The sequence below is a fragment of the Scophthalmus maximus genome, chromosome 15 (assembly GCF_022379125.1).
Source record: "Scophthalmus maximus strain ysfricsl-2021 chromosome 15, ASM2237912v1, whole genome shotgun sequence".
NCBI lineage: Eukaryota > Metazoa > Chordata > Actinopteri > Pleuronectiformes > Scophthalmidae > Scophthalmus > Scophthalmus maximus.
The window spans coordinates 2,100,686-2,116,437 of record NC_061529.1 but is presented as its reverse complement, the minus strand read 5'-3'; the positions used below and the strand labels follow the sequence as shown (position 1 = coordinate 2,116,437).

The window sequence follows — 15,752 nt, the reverse complement described above, 5'->3', positions numbered from 1 at the left end:
TTACATCAGCTATTTTCTTTTTATCACAACAATCCAAGCAGATGTGATTGATAACATCTGTGTTCAACCTGCTGTTTTAATGGTAAAATGACGGATTGACCATGGGCATGATATGATCCAATTTTAGCTTTTTAATTATCAGGATTATTTTTCTATCATAACAATATACTACAGCTGTGGTGCTACTTGTAATTATGAAATACATAACAAAACTACACTCAATTTTATCAAGTATAATTGTTTTTTTCCTCATTAATATACTGGCATTGCAGTGTATATTTTCATATTTAAGTACTTTAAGTAAATTATTTTAATTTCATGCTACTGTAAACTCCTACTCTACTATATTTCAGATGACATTCATAATATTTCAGTCAAAATTTGACATTTTACTGCAGAACTAAAACTGCTTACTTCAAGTATTGTTTTTATGATAGAAAGGAAAAAGGAACCTTTCATTTTCATATCTTAAACATAGTAAATATAATATAATTTGAGAAACGGAGGAAGTCCAAAGGAAAATAGATTTTTCGTATTATTTTCAATAACTGCAAAAAAAAAAAATCTGCGGTGAATCGCAGATCTACAAATCATCTGCACGTCCTCTTTCAGTCGACTTCGTCCGCGGAAGTCAGATTACAGATCCGCAGTAGTGTTTCCGCATCCGGTCTCGTCCGACGCAACTTCCTCTGAAAACAACCCCACGTGTGGTGGTGGTGGAAATGAATGAGCCGCTGTCAAACAAACGGAGTTAACAGAAGAAACTGACGTCAAGTGATTATTACATCATATCTTTTTTTGTGTTTTCGTATTAAACCCAGAAGGACGTGACGTGTGGAGGAGGTGGGTCGCGCGACGCCGACGGGTTCTGTTGTCGCTAACCGGCCACAGCAGCTAGCGTTAGCATGTTAGCTAGTTGGCCGAAAGTTGAACACAACTTTTTAGTAGCGTAACGAAGGAGCACGAGCTTGTTTGTACGACGACTCTTTGTCTATTTAAGATTATAAATGACGTTAACATGTGTAAACTGTCCTTAAACAACAACAACTAGCTAGCTAGCCAGTTGCAGACTAGCTAGCTAGCCAACGGTGAATCTGCCAGTTAGCGTAAAACATGTCAAGTATGTCGTAGTTTGTTTCCTCCGTTACAACGTGTGTGTTTCTAAATGTGTCGTTTCTTTTCAGCCCCACCGTTTATCAGTCAGTCAACAGCACGTTAGTCAGGATGCGGATGATCCCAGTGGTGTTTCTGCACAAGAGCCACAGATTCAAAAATATGTCTTTCGGCCATTTTGGGTCAATTTCTGTAGTTTCGTCTCTTTATGGTTTGTGTTTGTCTCTTTGTAGTTGTCGTGTGTCTCTTCGGTCGTGTTTTCTCTCCTTTTAGTCATTTGTAGTTGGTTTCTGTCTCATTTTGCATTTCTGTGTTGTCATTTTGAGTCTCACTGTAGTTATTTGATCGACTTTCCCAACAAGATTAACAGCCACTGTGAATAGATTGTTTGAAATGGTTGCAGGACCATGTCAGGTTACTATAGTTTATGCATCTGGTTCATTAAATGCTAGAAGAGTGAGATTGCAGATTATCTTAGGATGGAGTTTGAGATACTTCTATTCGTTCAAAAGTCGTTATGAAGCATCTGGACGCCCATCTCTAACATTTGGAAAGTGTATTTAGTTAAAGAGATGTAGAGAGAAAGTAGAGATTCTTTGCTTTCCTAACCTTTTAAAGATAAACAGAGAGAAGATTGTTCTCACATACTATTTGTTGACTTGTGATTGGTTAATAAACCATCTTCTCCCTCCCTGCTGCAGAGCGGCGTGTTCACCATGAGCTTCGTGGAGTACTCTGACTTGATCCAGGACGGGGACGTCGCAGTCGTCTACCTGGGCCACGACTCCATGATGCCCGTCAAGGTGCAGCAGGGCGCCCAAACGCAAACCCGCTACGGCGTCATCCGCCACTCGACGGACCTGATCGGCCAGCGGTACGGGTCGAAGGTCACCTGCAGCAAAGGCGGCTGGGTGCACGTGCTGCACCCGACGCCCGAGCTGTGGACGGTCACCCTGCCCCACCGCACGCAGATCCTCTACACCACCGACATCGCCACCATCACCATGATGCTGGAGCTGAAGCCGGGCTCCGTCGTCTGCGAGTCAGGTGAGGGGGCGGAGTCAGATTCATGTCGCGTATTCCATTTGTTTTTAATACTTCAGTTTTTTTTGAAAAGTAAAGGCCTATACGACACAGCTCACATGTTAACAGCAGATCACCTCATACATCTCTTCGTCCCTCCCGTCCGTCCAAGGAAGTGACAACTTATTGCTTTGTTGTTTTGTGTTTAACTCGTGAGCCGTAAGCAGTAAGTGCAGTAAGTGATTTTGGAGAAAGATTGTTTCTCTTCATTGTTGTTGTTGATTTTCTGACTGCACTGGTCGAGACTCAAACGCACAGCCTCGGGTACGGGAGACAGACGTGCTAACCGCTAGGCTAAAACCCCTAGCGGTCTAGGGGTTTTAGCCCTAGCCCTGGGTTAGCGACAAGGTTTTTTGTCGCTAACCCGTCTCTTAAGGTGTTGGGGAGTGATGATTACAAACTGCACATGCGTTGTTGCGAGGTGCAGTCCGCACATTACAAACAGCTAGTAGACCACAAGGAAATATTAGCCAATTTTTTTCTAAAGTATTGCTTTAGAATCGCTTACTGCCCCTTTAAAAAGCAACTGCAACAAAAGAAAACGTCAGCTCCAAAATGGACGCCATATAAGCCATGTTTCAAAATAAAAATTCTTTATTATGAAACTATGATGTGACTCATAAATGTACACTGAATAACACAGTGTTTAAATATAGGAGGCGCAGTGAAAGCAGCAGCAGCAGCTTCAGGTCTCTTGTCGGTGTCTACACAGGATTCGTTCAGGCACGGTGTTGCTGCTGCGGTCGCCCACATCTCAGTAGCACTTGTTCAATGTAAAGCACAAACCAAACACGAGCCGCTACACAGACTGCAACAGAAGAATACCTGTTTTTCTTGAACCTATAAAATGGACGACTGAAGCTGAACGTATCCTGTGATCATTCTCAGCATCAGTCGTTTTCCTCTCGTGTTCCATTTTAATGTGATTAAAATCTGACCGGTGAAGCTTTGGATGTTGGCGGTGACTCGTAATACTTTTAAAATCCTTTAGCTCCTTTTTCAGATTAGATTTTTTTTGTTTCATTCCCACGACGACACCAGCAGGATTTCATTTTTTAAGGATGTTTGTGTTTCTGGCTGTGGGCCACAGGGATGTTTCTGTAATATTGCAGCCTATATATCTGATCGAGGACGGTTTCAAATCATCTCCCCCAGCAGCTAAATAATCTCCCAGATGTTCTGACACATCTCAGCTGTTCATATCCAACACCGTGGGACAGATACAGATGTGCCAGAGATGATGTAATACTGTGTGTTCTCTAGTCATTTTCACTTTTGGTCCTCCGCTTAATTTCCCCTGTCGTTTCCTTCTGTCTCAGCTTCAGCCCGTCTTCCATTTCTATTTGTTGAATCGCAATTCACTCAAGAGTGTGTTGGCTTGTCCCAGTCTGAGGGAAGCTGGGGGGAGGGGAGTGTGTGTGTGTGTTGCAGTGCTTCATCATTCAGTTTACTGCTGGCAGCCTTGCACGTCACGTCATTGATCGTTGTGTGTGTGTGTGTGTGTGTGTGTGTGTGTGTGTGTGTGTGTGTGTGTGTGTGTGTGTGTGTGTGTGTGTGTGTGTGTGTGTGTGTGTGTGTGTGTGTGTGTGTGTGTGTGTGTGTGTGTGTGTGTGTGTGTGTGTGAAGGTCTCTGGGGTGATGGATGAGTTCAGTAGGAAATCTGTGTAGTCAGCACTTGCTGCAGGGAGACGACGGCTGCACTATCCGCATTGCTATCACATTACTGTTACTTTCCTTTTGTATATATTTTTAATAATCAATGTGCACATACATCCATGCATGCATTAGAATAAAAACCACCACTCTGGAGAAAATTATCACATCTAAATCCAGAGGAATATCAGATAAAAATGTTTTGTTTGTTAATGTACTTGAAAGTAGCATTTCATCAGCTGCACATAACAACACTTTGATACTGATACTGTTCATCCTGATGATGTATAACCAGTAACGTGTCGTCCTGTGGAGCAGAGACGTGTTGTATGAACGTGCTCAGATTAGAGGTGATGGTTCTGCTGAAGGAGCAGTCGTCACGTTTAGGAGTCACCTTGGAGCCCGGTCGCTCTGGAGTCGTAGGTCACTTCCTCCTGGTCGAGCACTCGCAGCTAGTTACAGACTGTATGTTTCTTTCTTTCTTTTTTTCCCAAACCTAATCAAACAAACAGGTCCAGTACACGTTTACTGAGCAAATATGTTAATGCAACTCAAGGTCTGTTCATGGTGTCGACCTTCGTAAAACAAGGTGGAACTTGAGATGGTGCTAATGGTTTGACAACAACAGAGCAGGATACAATATATAAAACTGCCGCTCCACTGTACCTTGTACCTGCAATGACACGTCTGTTAGAAGCCAGTGAGGAGAGATTATTAGCAGTGCGTCAGGGCTTGGTTATTGAATTTTGGATGCACACTTTTTTATTCCTTTAGTTGAAACAAATCTCTCAAGCCTTGATATCAGTCCCATAAATATGCCTGATTTTCACAAAGATCCACAAAATGATTCCCTGGGAAATCTGTGAAGATGTCAAAAAACCTGTCCTCGATCTACCCTCCTTTTTTCAGGATCCACGCTAAGATTTAATGAGTTCTTTCTTGTCCCATGTCTCGTCCTTCCACCTAGTTTCCTGGGCCGAGGTGTGTGCTCTGCTCTCCGATCACCTTTGTACTTGTAATTGTAGTAACGTTGGATGGTTTTTTTTGACAAACTAATCGGTGTGGAAACATTTACTATGGTCTCTGGGAACTCAAGTCATTTCATTTGATAGACATTGATTAGTAAATAATCCGCAATCGAACTGATCGTGTGTTACAATAACAGATTAGTTTGCCAATATGCTGGCGCACTATTCGATTAGATAAAATGAAGGAGGAAATTTCTTTATTCTGCTTTCATGATTGTCTCAATCGTTGTCGCAGCGTTTTCCACACTGACAAATAATAAGCCTTTACAATTTTGACACAAAGACACAAAGATATGTTGATCGATTTCTGTATCATCAGCCTTCGAAAAGGTCAGACATTACTAAAGTCACCATCAGAGCAGCATGTAGCGGTTGAATCTTTTCCCGTAGTCTCCAGAGAACAAAGTGGGTCAAATGATGAGAAGAATCTCGCTCTTTACTTCACTTTTTAAAATCGCCTTGTTTCACTTCTCGTCCAGCCGGCCACCAGTCTTTATTTGGTACCGATGGAGAAGAGAAAGCCGCTACGACTTACAGTAAAAGGTCAGAGGACGCTTCACGCTCAGGCTCCCCTCCCCCTCCCCCACCACCGTCTCGTACAGTCTTAACGTCCTGCTCCAAGAGCAGATTAGAGGCGTTGCCGTGAGTCACCACTTGCCTCATTAAAAGGTAAATCATTGTCGTTGGCGCAACACGCTGCTCTTCAGTTCACCCGAGGAACGATGCGAACAGTCCTTAAAACTGTTTCCATGATAAAGAGGAAACTGTGACCGTGACCACTAGTTTCCTCAAAACCAGCCGCAAATCTTCTGCGACCCATCGACAGGACCAAACAGAGCAACTAGTCGACGTTAACCTCCCCATGACACCAGGAAGTATGAAGAGTTGAAATAAGATACATCACCAACAACTACATACACAGCACTGACCCCAGGAAAGATATCACAGCAAATCTTGGATCAATTGTCTTAAAATTTTGTACAGATGATAATGATGCCCAGAGGATTCATCCTAATGATTTTTGGGGATCCTCTGACCTTTCATCTAGCACCAGCATGAGGTCAAAATGTTGATTGGTTGGGCGTGCGGTTGTCTGAAGGTCAAAGGACCTTTGGTGCAGTATCAGAAACGACGCAGGCTTCGTTGTAGTCTGGATTGGCAACAGAGCATTCACCTCCTGATCGTCAAAACATAAACACGTATTGTCGGTAACAGTTCCACCTCGTAGTCGGGCCAAGCAAAGAAATCCCCGCTCTCACTTTTTCACCATCGCCGTTCCTCTCTATTAGCATTTTCTGTAACTAGGCAACCTACTGCAGAGAAGACGATGTGCTTCCTGTTTCCACCGCTGTTCTATAACAGAAGCGTCTCGACAGCTGATGGACAGATCAAGATGAAATCTGGCTACAGACGCGGAGTCTCACAGATCTGTTGTGTCGTCTTTAAACTAAATGAATAAACTTTTAATATGCTCTTTGACTCGATGGCTCTCCATAAGCGTGTTCCATCAAAAGACAGATGGAACACGTCTGTCGTAGAACAAGTACCGAAAGCACAGAACTTTGTGTTCTCGGTTTTTCATCATAGTCTTTATTTTTTCCTTCCGTCGTGTAAAACACCTCCACATGACTGACACGTAACACACGTCTCCTTCCTACTAAAGTGAGATGTGTCAGAGATTGTCACTTCTGTTTTTCTGTTTTTGTCTCTGACTAATAACCAGCAGCACCGAGTCTCATATAAACTGTAAACTGCTGCTGCTGTTTGGACCTTAGTGCAACGCGAAGATAAGCAGACCAGTGTAATCTGACGATCCTTGTTTGACTTTAGGACCGACTATGTAATCAACTTGTGTCTGGTTACAGATGCACTTACAAACGCCAGATCACTTTTAATAAAATGTTGCTCTCCCAGATTCAGCTCTTTGGGTTGGAAATGCTTTTACAAGACGGGATTAAAAACGTAAGCAGTGGACTTGCATATTATTTCACTACAGAGGTACACAGTCTTGTACCTTTGCCCCCTTTTCCCGTTTCCCAATTTTTATTTTGCTCCGAATAAAAGCGTTTTGAGGTAATGATTCATCTTGTAGCTTATTGTCTCTGTTCCGGGCTTAAAACTATCTTTGTGTAGGGATTTTATGAAATGTCAATGGAGTGGATGAGTGTGAAATTCACTTCCTGAACCAGAGCCGTATGAATAAAAGTGGGTGGTCACAGTTGGTGCTCTACAGATTAATCATTTAAACCATTTAACAAGCGAAAAGCCCAGTTATATTCTCAGGTTGTAGCTTCTCAGCTGTGGATGGATGTCGGCACATTTGGTCCTTCTCCAATGGAGGGGAAACAGTCTCTGACTATTTGATATGGCACAGTTGTTCTTAAGTCCTCCATTTTAAATCTGCTCATTTACATCCGTGTATCCTCCCTCCTTTTGGTTTGCTACGACCGAATCCAAATTAAAAATCCGTCCACGTTCACATTCTCAGACCGTCCAGTTCAGCAGGGACGTTTGAGCGAGTCAAAGTGCGGCTGTGGGGCAAACATTGGCCTCTTTGTCGCCATGCGAACAAAGGCGGCGGTGATGTAATGTCAGGAGAAGGAGGAGGGATGATGGAGGATGGGATGTGTTGGCCTCTAGCTGCGACGCTCCACTCTCCCCTCCTCCCTCCGTCACAAGATCGACGTTAGTTTTTTTCTTCCTCTTCCCTCTCTTGTAAAATCACACACGCCCTTTCACAAATCGTACATTAGCGAGCATTGTGTGCAGCCGGAGGACTGACGGGGCGACTTCCAGTCAGAGGAGGAAGGCCCACTCAGAAATGTAGCATCCACTTATGAGCCGGAGTGGAGAGACGAGCAGTGTAAAAATGTGTGTGTGTGTGTGTGTGTGTGTGTGTGTGTGTGTGTGTGTGTGTGTGTGTGTGTGTGTGTGTGTGTGTGTGTGTGTGTGTGTGTGTGTGTGTGTGTGTGTGTGTGTGTGTGTGTGTGTGTGTGTGTGTGTGTGTGTGTGTGTGTGTGTGTGTGTGTGTGTGTTGTGGTAACAGCTGTGAATCCTTTGTTGTGGCTGCAGAGGAAAGATCTTCACGTAATTTCTGAGACATAACAATGTCTCTTCTGAGATCACGTGGATATATGTGGGATTTTGACAGAAGAAATGACAGTATCGTGATTGCTGCAACATGATGTGAAGGGATGGTGAATAAAAATAATCCCAAAATCTGGCCTCACTGGACTGTAGGCGACGAGCGTTGTGTTAAGATTAGATTTCGCAGCCGCTCGAGAACAAGCCCTTAAGTAATTTAGTTTTTTGAACACGTCCGTGGCAGAAGCATTTTTCAAGGGGGTTGTTAATTAGAGCCTGACCGAGATAAATATAAATATATATTTTAATGAGCTGGCCGATTAATATCGGCCAATGTCCGATATAAGCCCTCAGTTACATTTCTTTGTCATAAAGGTTTGATAACGACATCTTAAGAATCATTGCCAATTTTTTTTTAGTTATCTGCTCATAAATCAGAATCTGTATGACGTATGATTATTTTATTCCTTGATTCGTTATTTGGTCAAATCAAATGCCCGTCACGCTGTTGGCATCGTCAAATGTTTTTTGGACTTTTCCATCGTGTCGTCTAAGAACTTCCGGGTGTCTCATCATCCCCCCTGCGGCGTCTCTGTGTTGCAGGTACCGGCAGCGGCTCTCTCTCCCATGCCATCCTGCGCACCGTCGCCCCCACAGGCCACCTGCACACGGTGGAGTTCCACCAGCAGCGGGCGGAGAAGGTGGCCGAGGAGTTCAAGGAGCACCGGGTGGGGCACCTGGTCACCGTCCGGAACCAGGACGTGTGCAAAGACGGCTTCGGCGTGACCGGCGTGGCGGACGCCGTGTTCCTGGACATCCCCAGTCCGTGGGAGGCGGTGGGACACGCCAAGGCTGCTCTGAAGAGACAAGGTGAGACGACACCAACGTTCACACGGAGGCAAATATATCTGTGTAGCATCTTTCAACAACAAGGGAAGTCACGGTGATTAACAACATTAGACATAAAATGCAGCTCGCTCTTCAGCCTGTCCACTGTAAATTAATCAAATTTTCGCGTTGCGTTACTTGCACGAGTTTGGCCACAGGATCATGCACAAGTTTATACATCCCGCAAACGTTCAGTCTCTGTCGGACGTCGGGAGGATCTCAGCGCTAATTGGCCTTCGCGACATCACGTCACGCGAATATTTAGCTCAAGTTTGAATATTTTAACTCAAGATTCCCGTTTTTTCCTTTTGTCGATCAAAAGTATTAATTAGTCCTATAATAACTCCCAGATCGTATAATGAATTGAAAATAATGTCAAAAAGCTGCAACGTACACATTAGAATATGTTTATAAATGACCTAATACATATTACCAGCCACTATTCTTTCGAATGGGCAAGTAACATTTTAAAATGTTCCAGTTGATACATTTTAAGTCACTTATTTAAATTCCAGGTAAAATGTCAGACACAGTTTGTCTACACTTTTACAAACGTCTGTTTCACCACATTTTCAGCCCATTCTGACTTTATTGTTTTACATAATCAAATCAAATCTTTATCAAATTATCATCACATCTAAAACATCATTGGTATGTTAACCAGGACTTGGTGGTACAGATCATCTAAATGTTAAAAATCTGCAGATGGTTTTGTCAAGTCTCTTTAAACATCTTATTAAGGCCAAAGTAATAAAAATAATTGAGTTTATGTATATGGCAATCAAAAATTAATAAAAGATGTGAGGCCGAACTATTGGAAACAGTTAATACCCATTGTATGCTCCACACATGGTGAGGTAACAACAGGTCGTGTTGTGTTTCTCTGTTTTGGTTCATGTGTATTGAGGTCACAGATAAAAAGAACAGTCTGCACCACCTGATGTCGACTGATCTGTGACTCATCCTGCCGCAGCAGCAGCAGCAGCAGCAGCGGCACGACCATGACTGAGCATCTTTTTAAAAGACACACACGCACATGCACACAAGCCTGCAGCGCCTCGCTCTGCAGGCTTGTGTGCGACCATCGATCCCGATCGGCACCGCTCGCCCTTAACATCGTCCTTGTGAGCACACGAGAGCGTTGAGTTCACAGCACTGCGACATTGTCCCGTCGTCTCCGTGACGACCCGGGACGCTGCGGCGTGTCCGGGCAGGTCGGCGACCTCACTGACCACATCGGTGAGTGTTTAGGATACATAAAGTCACATCACGTGTGTGTGTGTGTTTCAGGTCGAGCACATAGCAACAGAGGGCCTCTGCTCGTCCACCATTTTGTTTTCAAGGGGTCAAGAAGCTTGGCAGGAATTTTGAGGAAGTTCTCCGGGTTTTGTTTTTAGAGCCGCTTACAATCAACACCGTTCAAATGTGAAATACACCAAACAACCACACAGACTAGAGGTCAGATCCATGTTGATCTGTGGCATCTGATACCTGATGGTGCTAGTACCGATCCAGTACATCGGATTTGTGCTAATCTGTGTTTACCTCAATGTTCTAGTGTCTGTTAGAAGGAGAAGTCTTCTCCTCCTGTCTCTTAAATCAGTGACTGACTAAACTCTTTTTTTTTTAAAAGTGAGTAACTCAACACTGTTGAGATGCTCAGGATCTGTGGTTTACAAGTCTGGAAGTTAATTTTCCAGAGGCACATGAATGCAGCGTGACTTCTTTTTAAACCACCAAGTCCCAAATATGAAGAGGAATTCTGAAGACGCTGCTCTGCACCTCCTCTCCCGACTCCCTTTTATGGTGCCACTGCTACATATTCCTTTTTCATGAGCTGTTGGCCCGAGCATACAAAACACACACACACACACACACACACACGGATACAGATAAATAGTGGGCAGCCATTGTCGGAGGAGCTGCAGCAGTCCCATGACCATACAGGGTTATGCTGCCGGGGGAGAGAGCTCAGTGATTGTGGCTCCAAAAGGGAAAAGGCTCAGACTGTATGTTTTCTCCCGGGAGCCGAGCTGAGCCGAGCGCCGCAGCTACACAGAAAGATCGAACGCGTTAAAAGTTATCAACCCGCAGAGCGTCTGAGATGTCGTGAACCTCGGAGCGGCAGGAGGATGCTCGGCTTGTCGAGGTGTAGAAACACAAACTCATCACTTTGCTGCTCATTCTCCTGCAAGTTGGTGCAGAGGGCGACACACACGAGATAACAGAGTTACTGTAGTTTGTCCCTCACGGTGGCAGTTTGATTTCCATAATTTAAATATTGTACCTATTCCCAGGGTCATAACTCAGTCAAATGTGAACACTCAAACACGATGCTCATATTTTTAGATACAGTGGGACTTTCCAAGAATGATCCTCATGACTTATCTCTTATCTCAAATGCCCCATTAGATAAAAACATCCATGAAAAAATAAACTCCTCACAACTGCAGAAGTTGCATGAGAATCATCTCGGTTTCACATTTTCTTCAGTATCAAAATGATCCATTGACAGTTGCCTGTATGTCAATGTGACACTGCAAACAGGAAGTGCTGATGGCTAATTCAGCTATATACTTTTAATACTGACAATTTTGAATATAGGCTAAATAATTCCATAAATCAGCGGCACATCCTACTTCCTGTTTACATTCACTGCCCAAAAACATTATTGGAATGCTATTTCCAAAAAGTTAGAGCAAGATGTTTCCTCAATAAAAGTGAAAGCCTAAGTTAATTTAACAAAAATTAATTTAATGTGCGAAAAATTATTTTCATTATCAATTAATCTGCAGATCTTTTTTGTTTGTTTTGTTGTTTTTGACCGTGAAACATTAGAACATGGTGAAAAGTGAACACGATGATTTTTTCAGAGCTCAAAGTGATGTTTTCTCATTGATTGATCAAAGTTACACTGGAACAACTTACGAACCCTCGCATGCATCTTTTCTTTTTATCAAAGTAGTTGCTCATTATTTTTTTGTCCATCATCAACTAATGAACTGGTTGAAGAAGTGTTTGGCGTCTGGCCACAGAATCCATTGACGTCAGTGCAGATCAGTTCTCTGCTCTCTGCAGTGGACAGTGTAAAAAACACTCTCTTTTCTTTTTTTCTTCTTCCCCCAAGTTGTAATTCTACTAACGTTGTCGCCCGAGGCCCGGTGCTGTATTCAGCAGCTCTCTGACAGACCGACCCTCCCGCTCAAAGGACTTAGGAGTCTGATTATGCAATTTTAAAGCAAACACGTCTCGAGAAGACAAACTGAAGAAATCCTGAGCTTCACACACACGCACGCACACACACGCACACACACGCACGCACACACACGCACACACGCACACACACACTCACACACTCACACACAACACACGGGTCGTACCGCAGCTACATGCATGTTAAAGAGCTATGTTGTGAACGTATTGGTTGATAGTCGAGGCCTATTAATAACAGCTTGAGACGCCCTTGTATAATCATCAACCCGACCCTCCCTCCCCTCCCCTCCCCTCTGTGTGTTTCTCGCCAGTTGCCAGGAGACGGTTGAGTTGTGTTTATGGCCGTCAGGAGAAGAGAAAGAGAGAGAGAGAACACTGGTCCTGTCAGCTGAAGGAACGACTGCTATCTGAAACATCCTGCGCTGTTTATCAGACCATGAATCACGTGATCGTCTCTTCACTCTTCACACATTTTATAGACCAAACCAGTAAAAGATTCATCATAGGACGAGATCAGATGAGAGGACAGAAGCAGCGAGACTTTGCTTTACTGTTGTTGACGTTCATGCACATAAAAAACGATTGAGTTCATATTCTTGTATCGTACGATAAGTCGATAATGTAATTATCGTGACAGGCCTACGTGGTCATAAATTCTGGTGGGGTGGACCCTGGCTCCGGGCACTAAATTGGCAGCCATGCCCACTTTTCATATAGTTTATCATTTTTATTTAAATAATTAAGTATATTACTTATTGTAGTAATCCAGTTTAATAATGACTAACATTAGTGAACAGACAGTACATGAACTTACAGAATAGGTCATATCTATTGCAATATAATCAATGTACGATGTATTAACGTGGAAAAATTGATTGAGGATGAACTATGACTATTTTTTTTGTGGCAATATAGACGGGCTGTGCCCGAGCATTTCCCAATGGACGTCTTGACATTTTTGCAAACGCGAAACTTTGGTAAAGTGGCAGCCGCAGGGGGCGGGACATGACGATAACTCTGCTGTGGAAGGCGTTTTTGTTCATGGACATCGAATTTCTCGAGATTTTCCTTCTCTATTCTCACATAAACTCACTCTGACATTCGCTGGAAATTTCGGAGAATCCGGACTTCAGTGCCGGTCTGAAAGCAGCTTCCGTGTTCACATGCACCACAACATCCTTTGAGTTCAAAAGTCACAATTCACGTGAACTTGAGCGTTGAGGTCCGTCTCGTTTCTAATCTGTACCCGTATTAAAAAAACAAGACATTCCTCTGGTCGTCCCCTAATCCCGGCCCCCGTCCAGCTGCAGCGCTCCGAGTCGCATTCCTCACTCTCCCCCAGGTCAAGCCGGTGAAAGTGCACTCGGCTCATCGCGGCCTCCCGCAGCGTTTGCTTGTAGAGACGAGAGGCGGCGGCCGGTAGGTGATCTGTTCATCATCCCCCCGACGAATCCACGAGCTTCACTCTGGAGCCCGACGGGTCACGGTTCTGCTTTGTCAGGGGAAACAATCTGCTTTCTCAAGAGCCTTTTGGGTGCAAGGAAAACAAATTATTAATAGAAGTCGTAGTATCCCGGCGTTCCCCGGAGAGATTAAATGAGATTGAATTTCTCCCTCTGGCCATATTAAATTCAGAAATCTGCTTTAGTTTATCTTTCTTTTTATACTACTACGAGTAAAATCCTGCAAGGATGGTAAACTGTGTAATCTTTTAAAATGTTCATAAACTTTATGTTTCGGGGGGAATCTCGCTTCCGGTCGTCTTCTCACTTTGTGTGTTTGCCGTAGAGGATCGTGTCGAACAGAGGATCCTGGATTAAGTGGATCTGCACTAACCTCGTCTTGATCTTTCAGGAGAATCTCTGGGGCTAAATTAGAGCCTCAGTGACTCTGAGTCTGTTCCTAACTCTGGTTCAGATCTCAGATGAAACCAGGTCATTCCAGTTTTTGTGCAGAGCCTCCTTCAGGCGTACACGGTCTTTCTGTTCTTATTAATTCATCGGCAAGAACTCTGGTATTTTCCCTGATGCCTCACATAACCCTGTATGACTTCAAGAAAACACACCATGTGTTTCACCTAATGAAAGTATAGCATTATTGGGCAAATTTGGTCGCCAGATCATTTATTTTTCACTTGCACGAGTAAACAAAACCCGAGATTATCCGTCATGGACGTCAGAGACGTGGGGAGGATCTCACGACTTTTGCGACAAAACGTTACGCGAATCTTTGCGTTATTTCTCGTAGCTCAGTACTCAAAAAAATTCCCCTTGCGTTTGGCGTGAACGCACCAGGCAATCGATGACGGACTCCACCTCTTCCAATAAAAACGAAGTAATTACAAAACATGGATGCATTAAATGGGATTGAACAACATTATTGATCATAAATAATATCAATCATTTGGTTTTTTAGAGACGAAAGTCATGAGGCTCTACGTCGCTTATTTACTGATCTCATTTGTGTTTCCCGTGTCTGAATTCCCTCGACTCGCCCAAACGAAGGCGACATGTTTGTCATCGACTCGTCCTCATGGTGTTGTCGTGGTGTTCCCTTGTCGTCTCTCATCAGGAGGTCGGGTGTGCTCGTTCTCTCCGTGCATCGAGCAGGTCCAGAAGACGTGCGAGGCTCTGGCCCATCAGGGCTTCGAGGAGATCAGCCCCCTGGAGGTTCTGCTGAGGGTCCACGACGTCCGGACCGTCTCGCTGCCGCTGCCCGACTTCGGCCCCGACGCCTCCTCCGCCCAGACTCCGCCCGACGCCCGAGAGGGGACGCCCAGATACGGCTCCGTCGCCCTGAAGACCACCACGGCTCCCCGGGAGATGCCCGGTCACACAGGTTACCTCACCTTCGCCACCAAACCCAGAACCTAGAGCTCAGAGGGATTCGTCTCTGATGTAGTTTATATAATCCGCTCTTTCCTCCGTACATTCGTAAGACTGAGATAATCCCGCGCAGGTACCAGGTTCCTCTCGGTACCGGTTGGCACGGATTTACACATTTCTGTGTTACATCATTTTGTGCTCCCGTCTCTTGGCACCGGTCGGTCGGTTGCTTGCATCAAGCAAGATTGAAAATCAAATCAACAGAAAATTTCATTTGAGAGGAAAATACTTATTTCAAAGAAGTGGTTTTATTTTTTATTTCCTTTTTTAATTTTTGACACTTTTGGATTCAAGCGAATACAATAAATGCGTGAAAAAAAATCATGTTTTCTTTGTTCTGTTGTACAAAAACATCAACGTGTAGAAGATAGAGAATAACCTGTAATTTATCACAGAAGCTAACATGACCTTTGAGCAAAAACATATACAGTAAGATGCAGATATGTAGAATAAAACAATACTTTCTGTTTAAATTTCATTTTGTGAATCTTTATTTGTTCGCTCTGTACGAACATAAAGACAAATCAGTCCCAACCCAACTCTTCACTTACCTGCACCTTCTGGAGCTTTCAGCTGTATCACACAGTCTTCATCACAGTTGTCATGGTGAACACAGATTTGTTGACACACGCCCTAAGCAACTATTTTCAGTTTGAGAAGTTTTTCCTCAATTTGCTGCAAAGTTAATTTTTAACCCTGGAAACCGAAGTTTGACCAAACAGCCTCAACTCAGGGTCCACTTACTCACTTACGACTTTTCCCCCCGGACCTTTTTCGACTAATCATTTTGTCCATAAAGTATGTG

The 15,752-nt window shown here is 43.8% G+C and overlaps 1 protein-coding gene across 5 annotated transcripts; it reads left to right on the top strand.

Annotated features, from left to right (window-relative positions):
* The first annotated feature begins 655 nt into the window (after window positions 1-655).
* Window positions 656-15,420, top strand: trmt61a (tRNA methyltransferase 61A). Of its 5 annotated transcripts, XM_035610423.2 has the most exons (5): window positions 669-843; window positions 1,815-2,160; window positions 8,565-8,831; window positions 12,374-12,507; window positions 14,634-14,881. In XM_035610423.2, exons 2-5 carry the CDS (start codon window positions 1,830-1,832, stop codon window positions 14,739-14,741), a joined length of 840 nt encoding a protein of 279 aa, XP_035466316.1. In that variant the 5' UTR covers window positions 669-843; window positions 1,815-1,829; the 3' UTR covers window positions 14,742-14,881. The 5 variants fall into 5 exon arrangements, with proteins under 5 accessions (XP_035466313.1, XP_035466316.1, XP_035466312.1 ...); XM_035610420.2 differs by lacking the exon at window positions 12,374-12,507 and having other exon boundaries at window positions 656-774; window positions 14,634-15,420; XM_035610419.2 differs by lacking the exon at window positions 12,374-12,507 and having other exon boundaries at window positions 672-843; window positions 14,634-15,420.
* The last annotated feature ends 332 nt before the right edge of the window (window positions 15,421-15,752 follow it).

Excerpts from the sequence above, each read along its gene's own strand:
- trmt61a (XM_035610420.2), top strand. The coding sequence starts at position 1,830 with ATGAGCTTCGTGGAGTACTCTGACTTGATCCAGGACGGGGACGTCGCA. Across the intron at positions 2,161-8,564 it reads CTCCGTCGTCTGCGAGTCAG|GTACCGGCAGCGGCTCTCTC; the intron begins GTGAGGGGGCGG and ends TCTGTGTTGCAG. Across the intron at positions 8,832-14,633 it reads GGCTGCTCTGAAGAGACAAG|GAGGTCGGGTGTGCTCGTTC; the intron begins GTGAGACGACAC and ends GTCTCTCATCAG.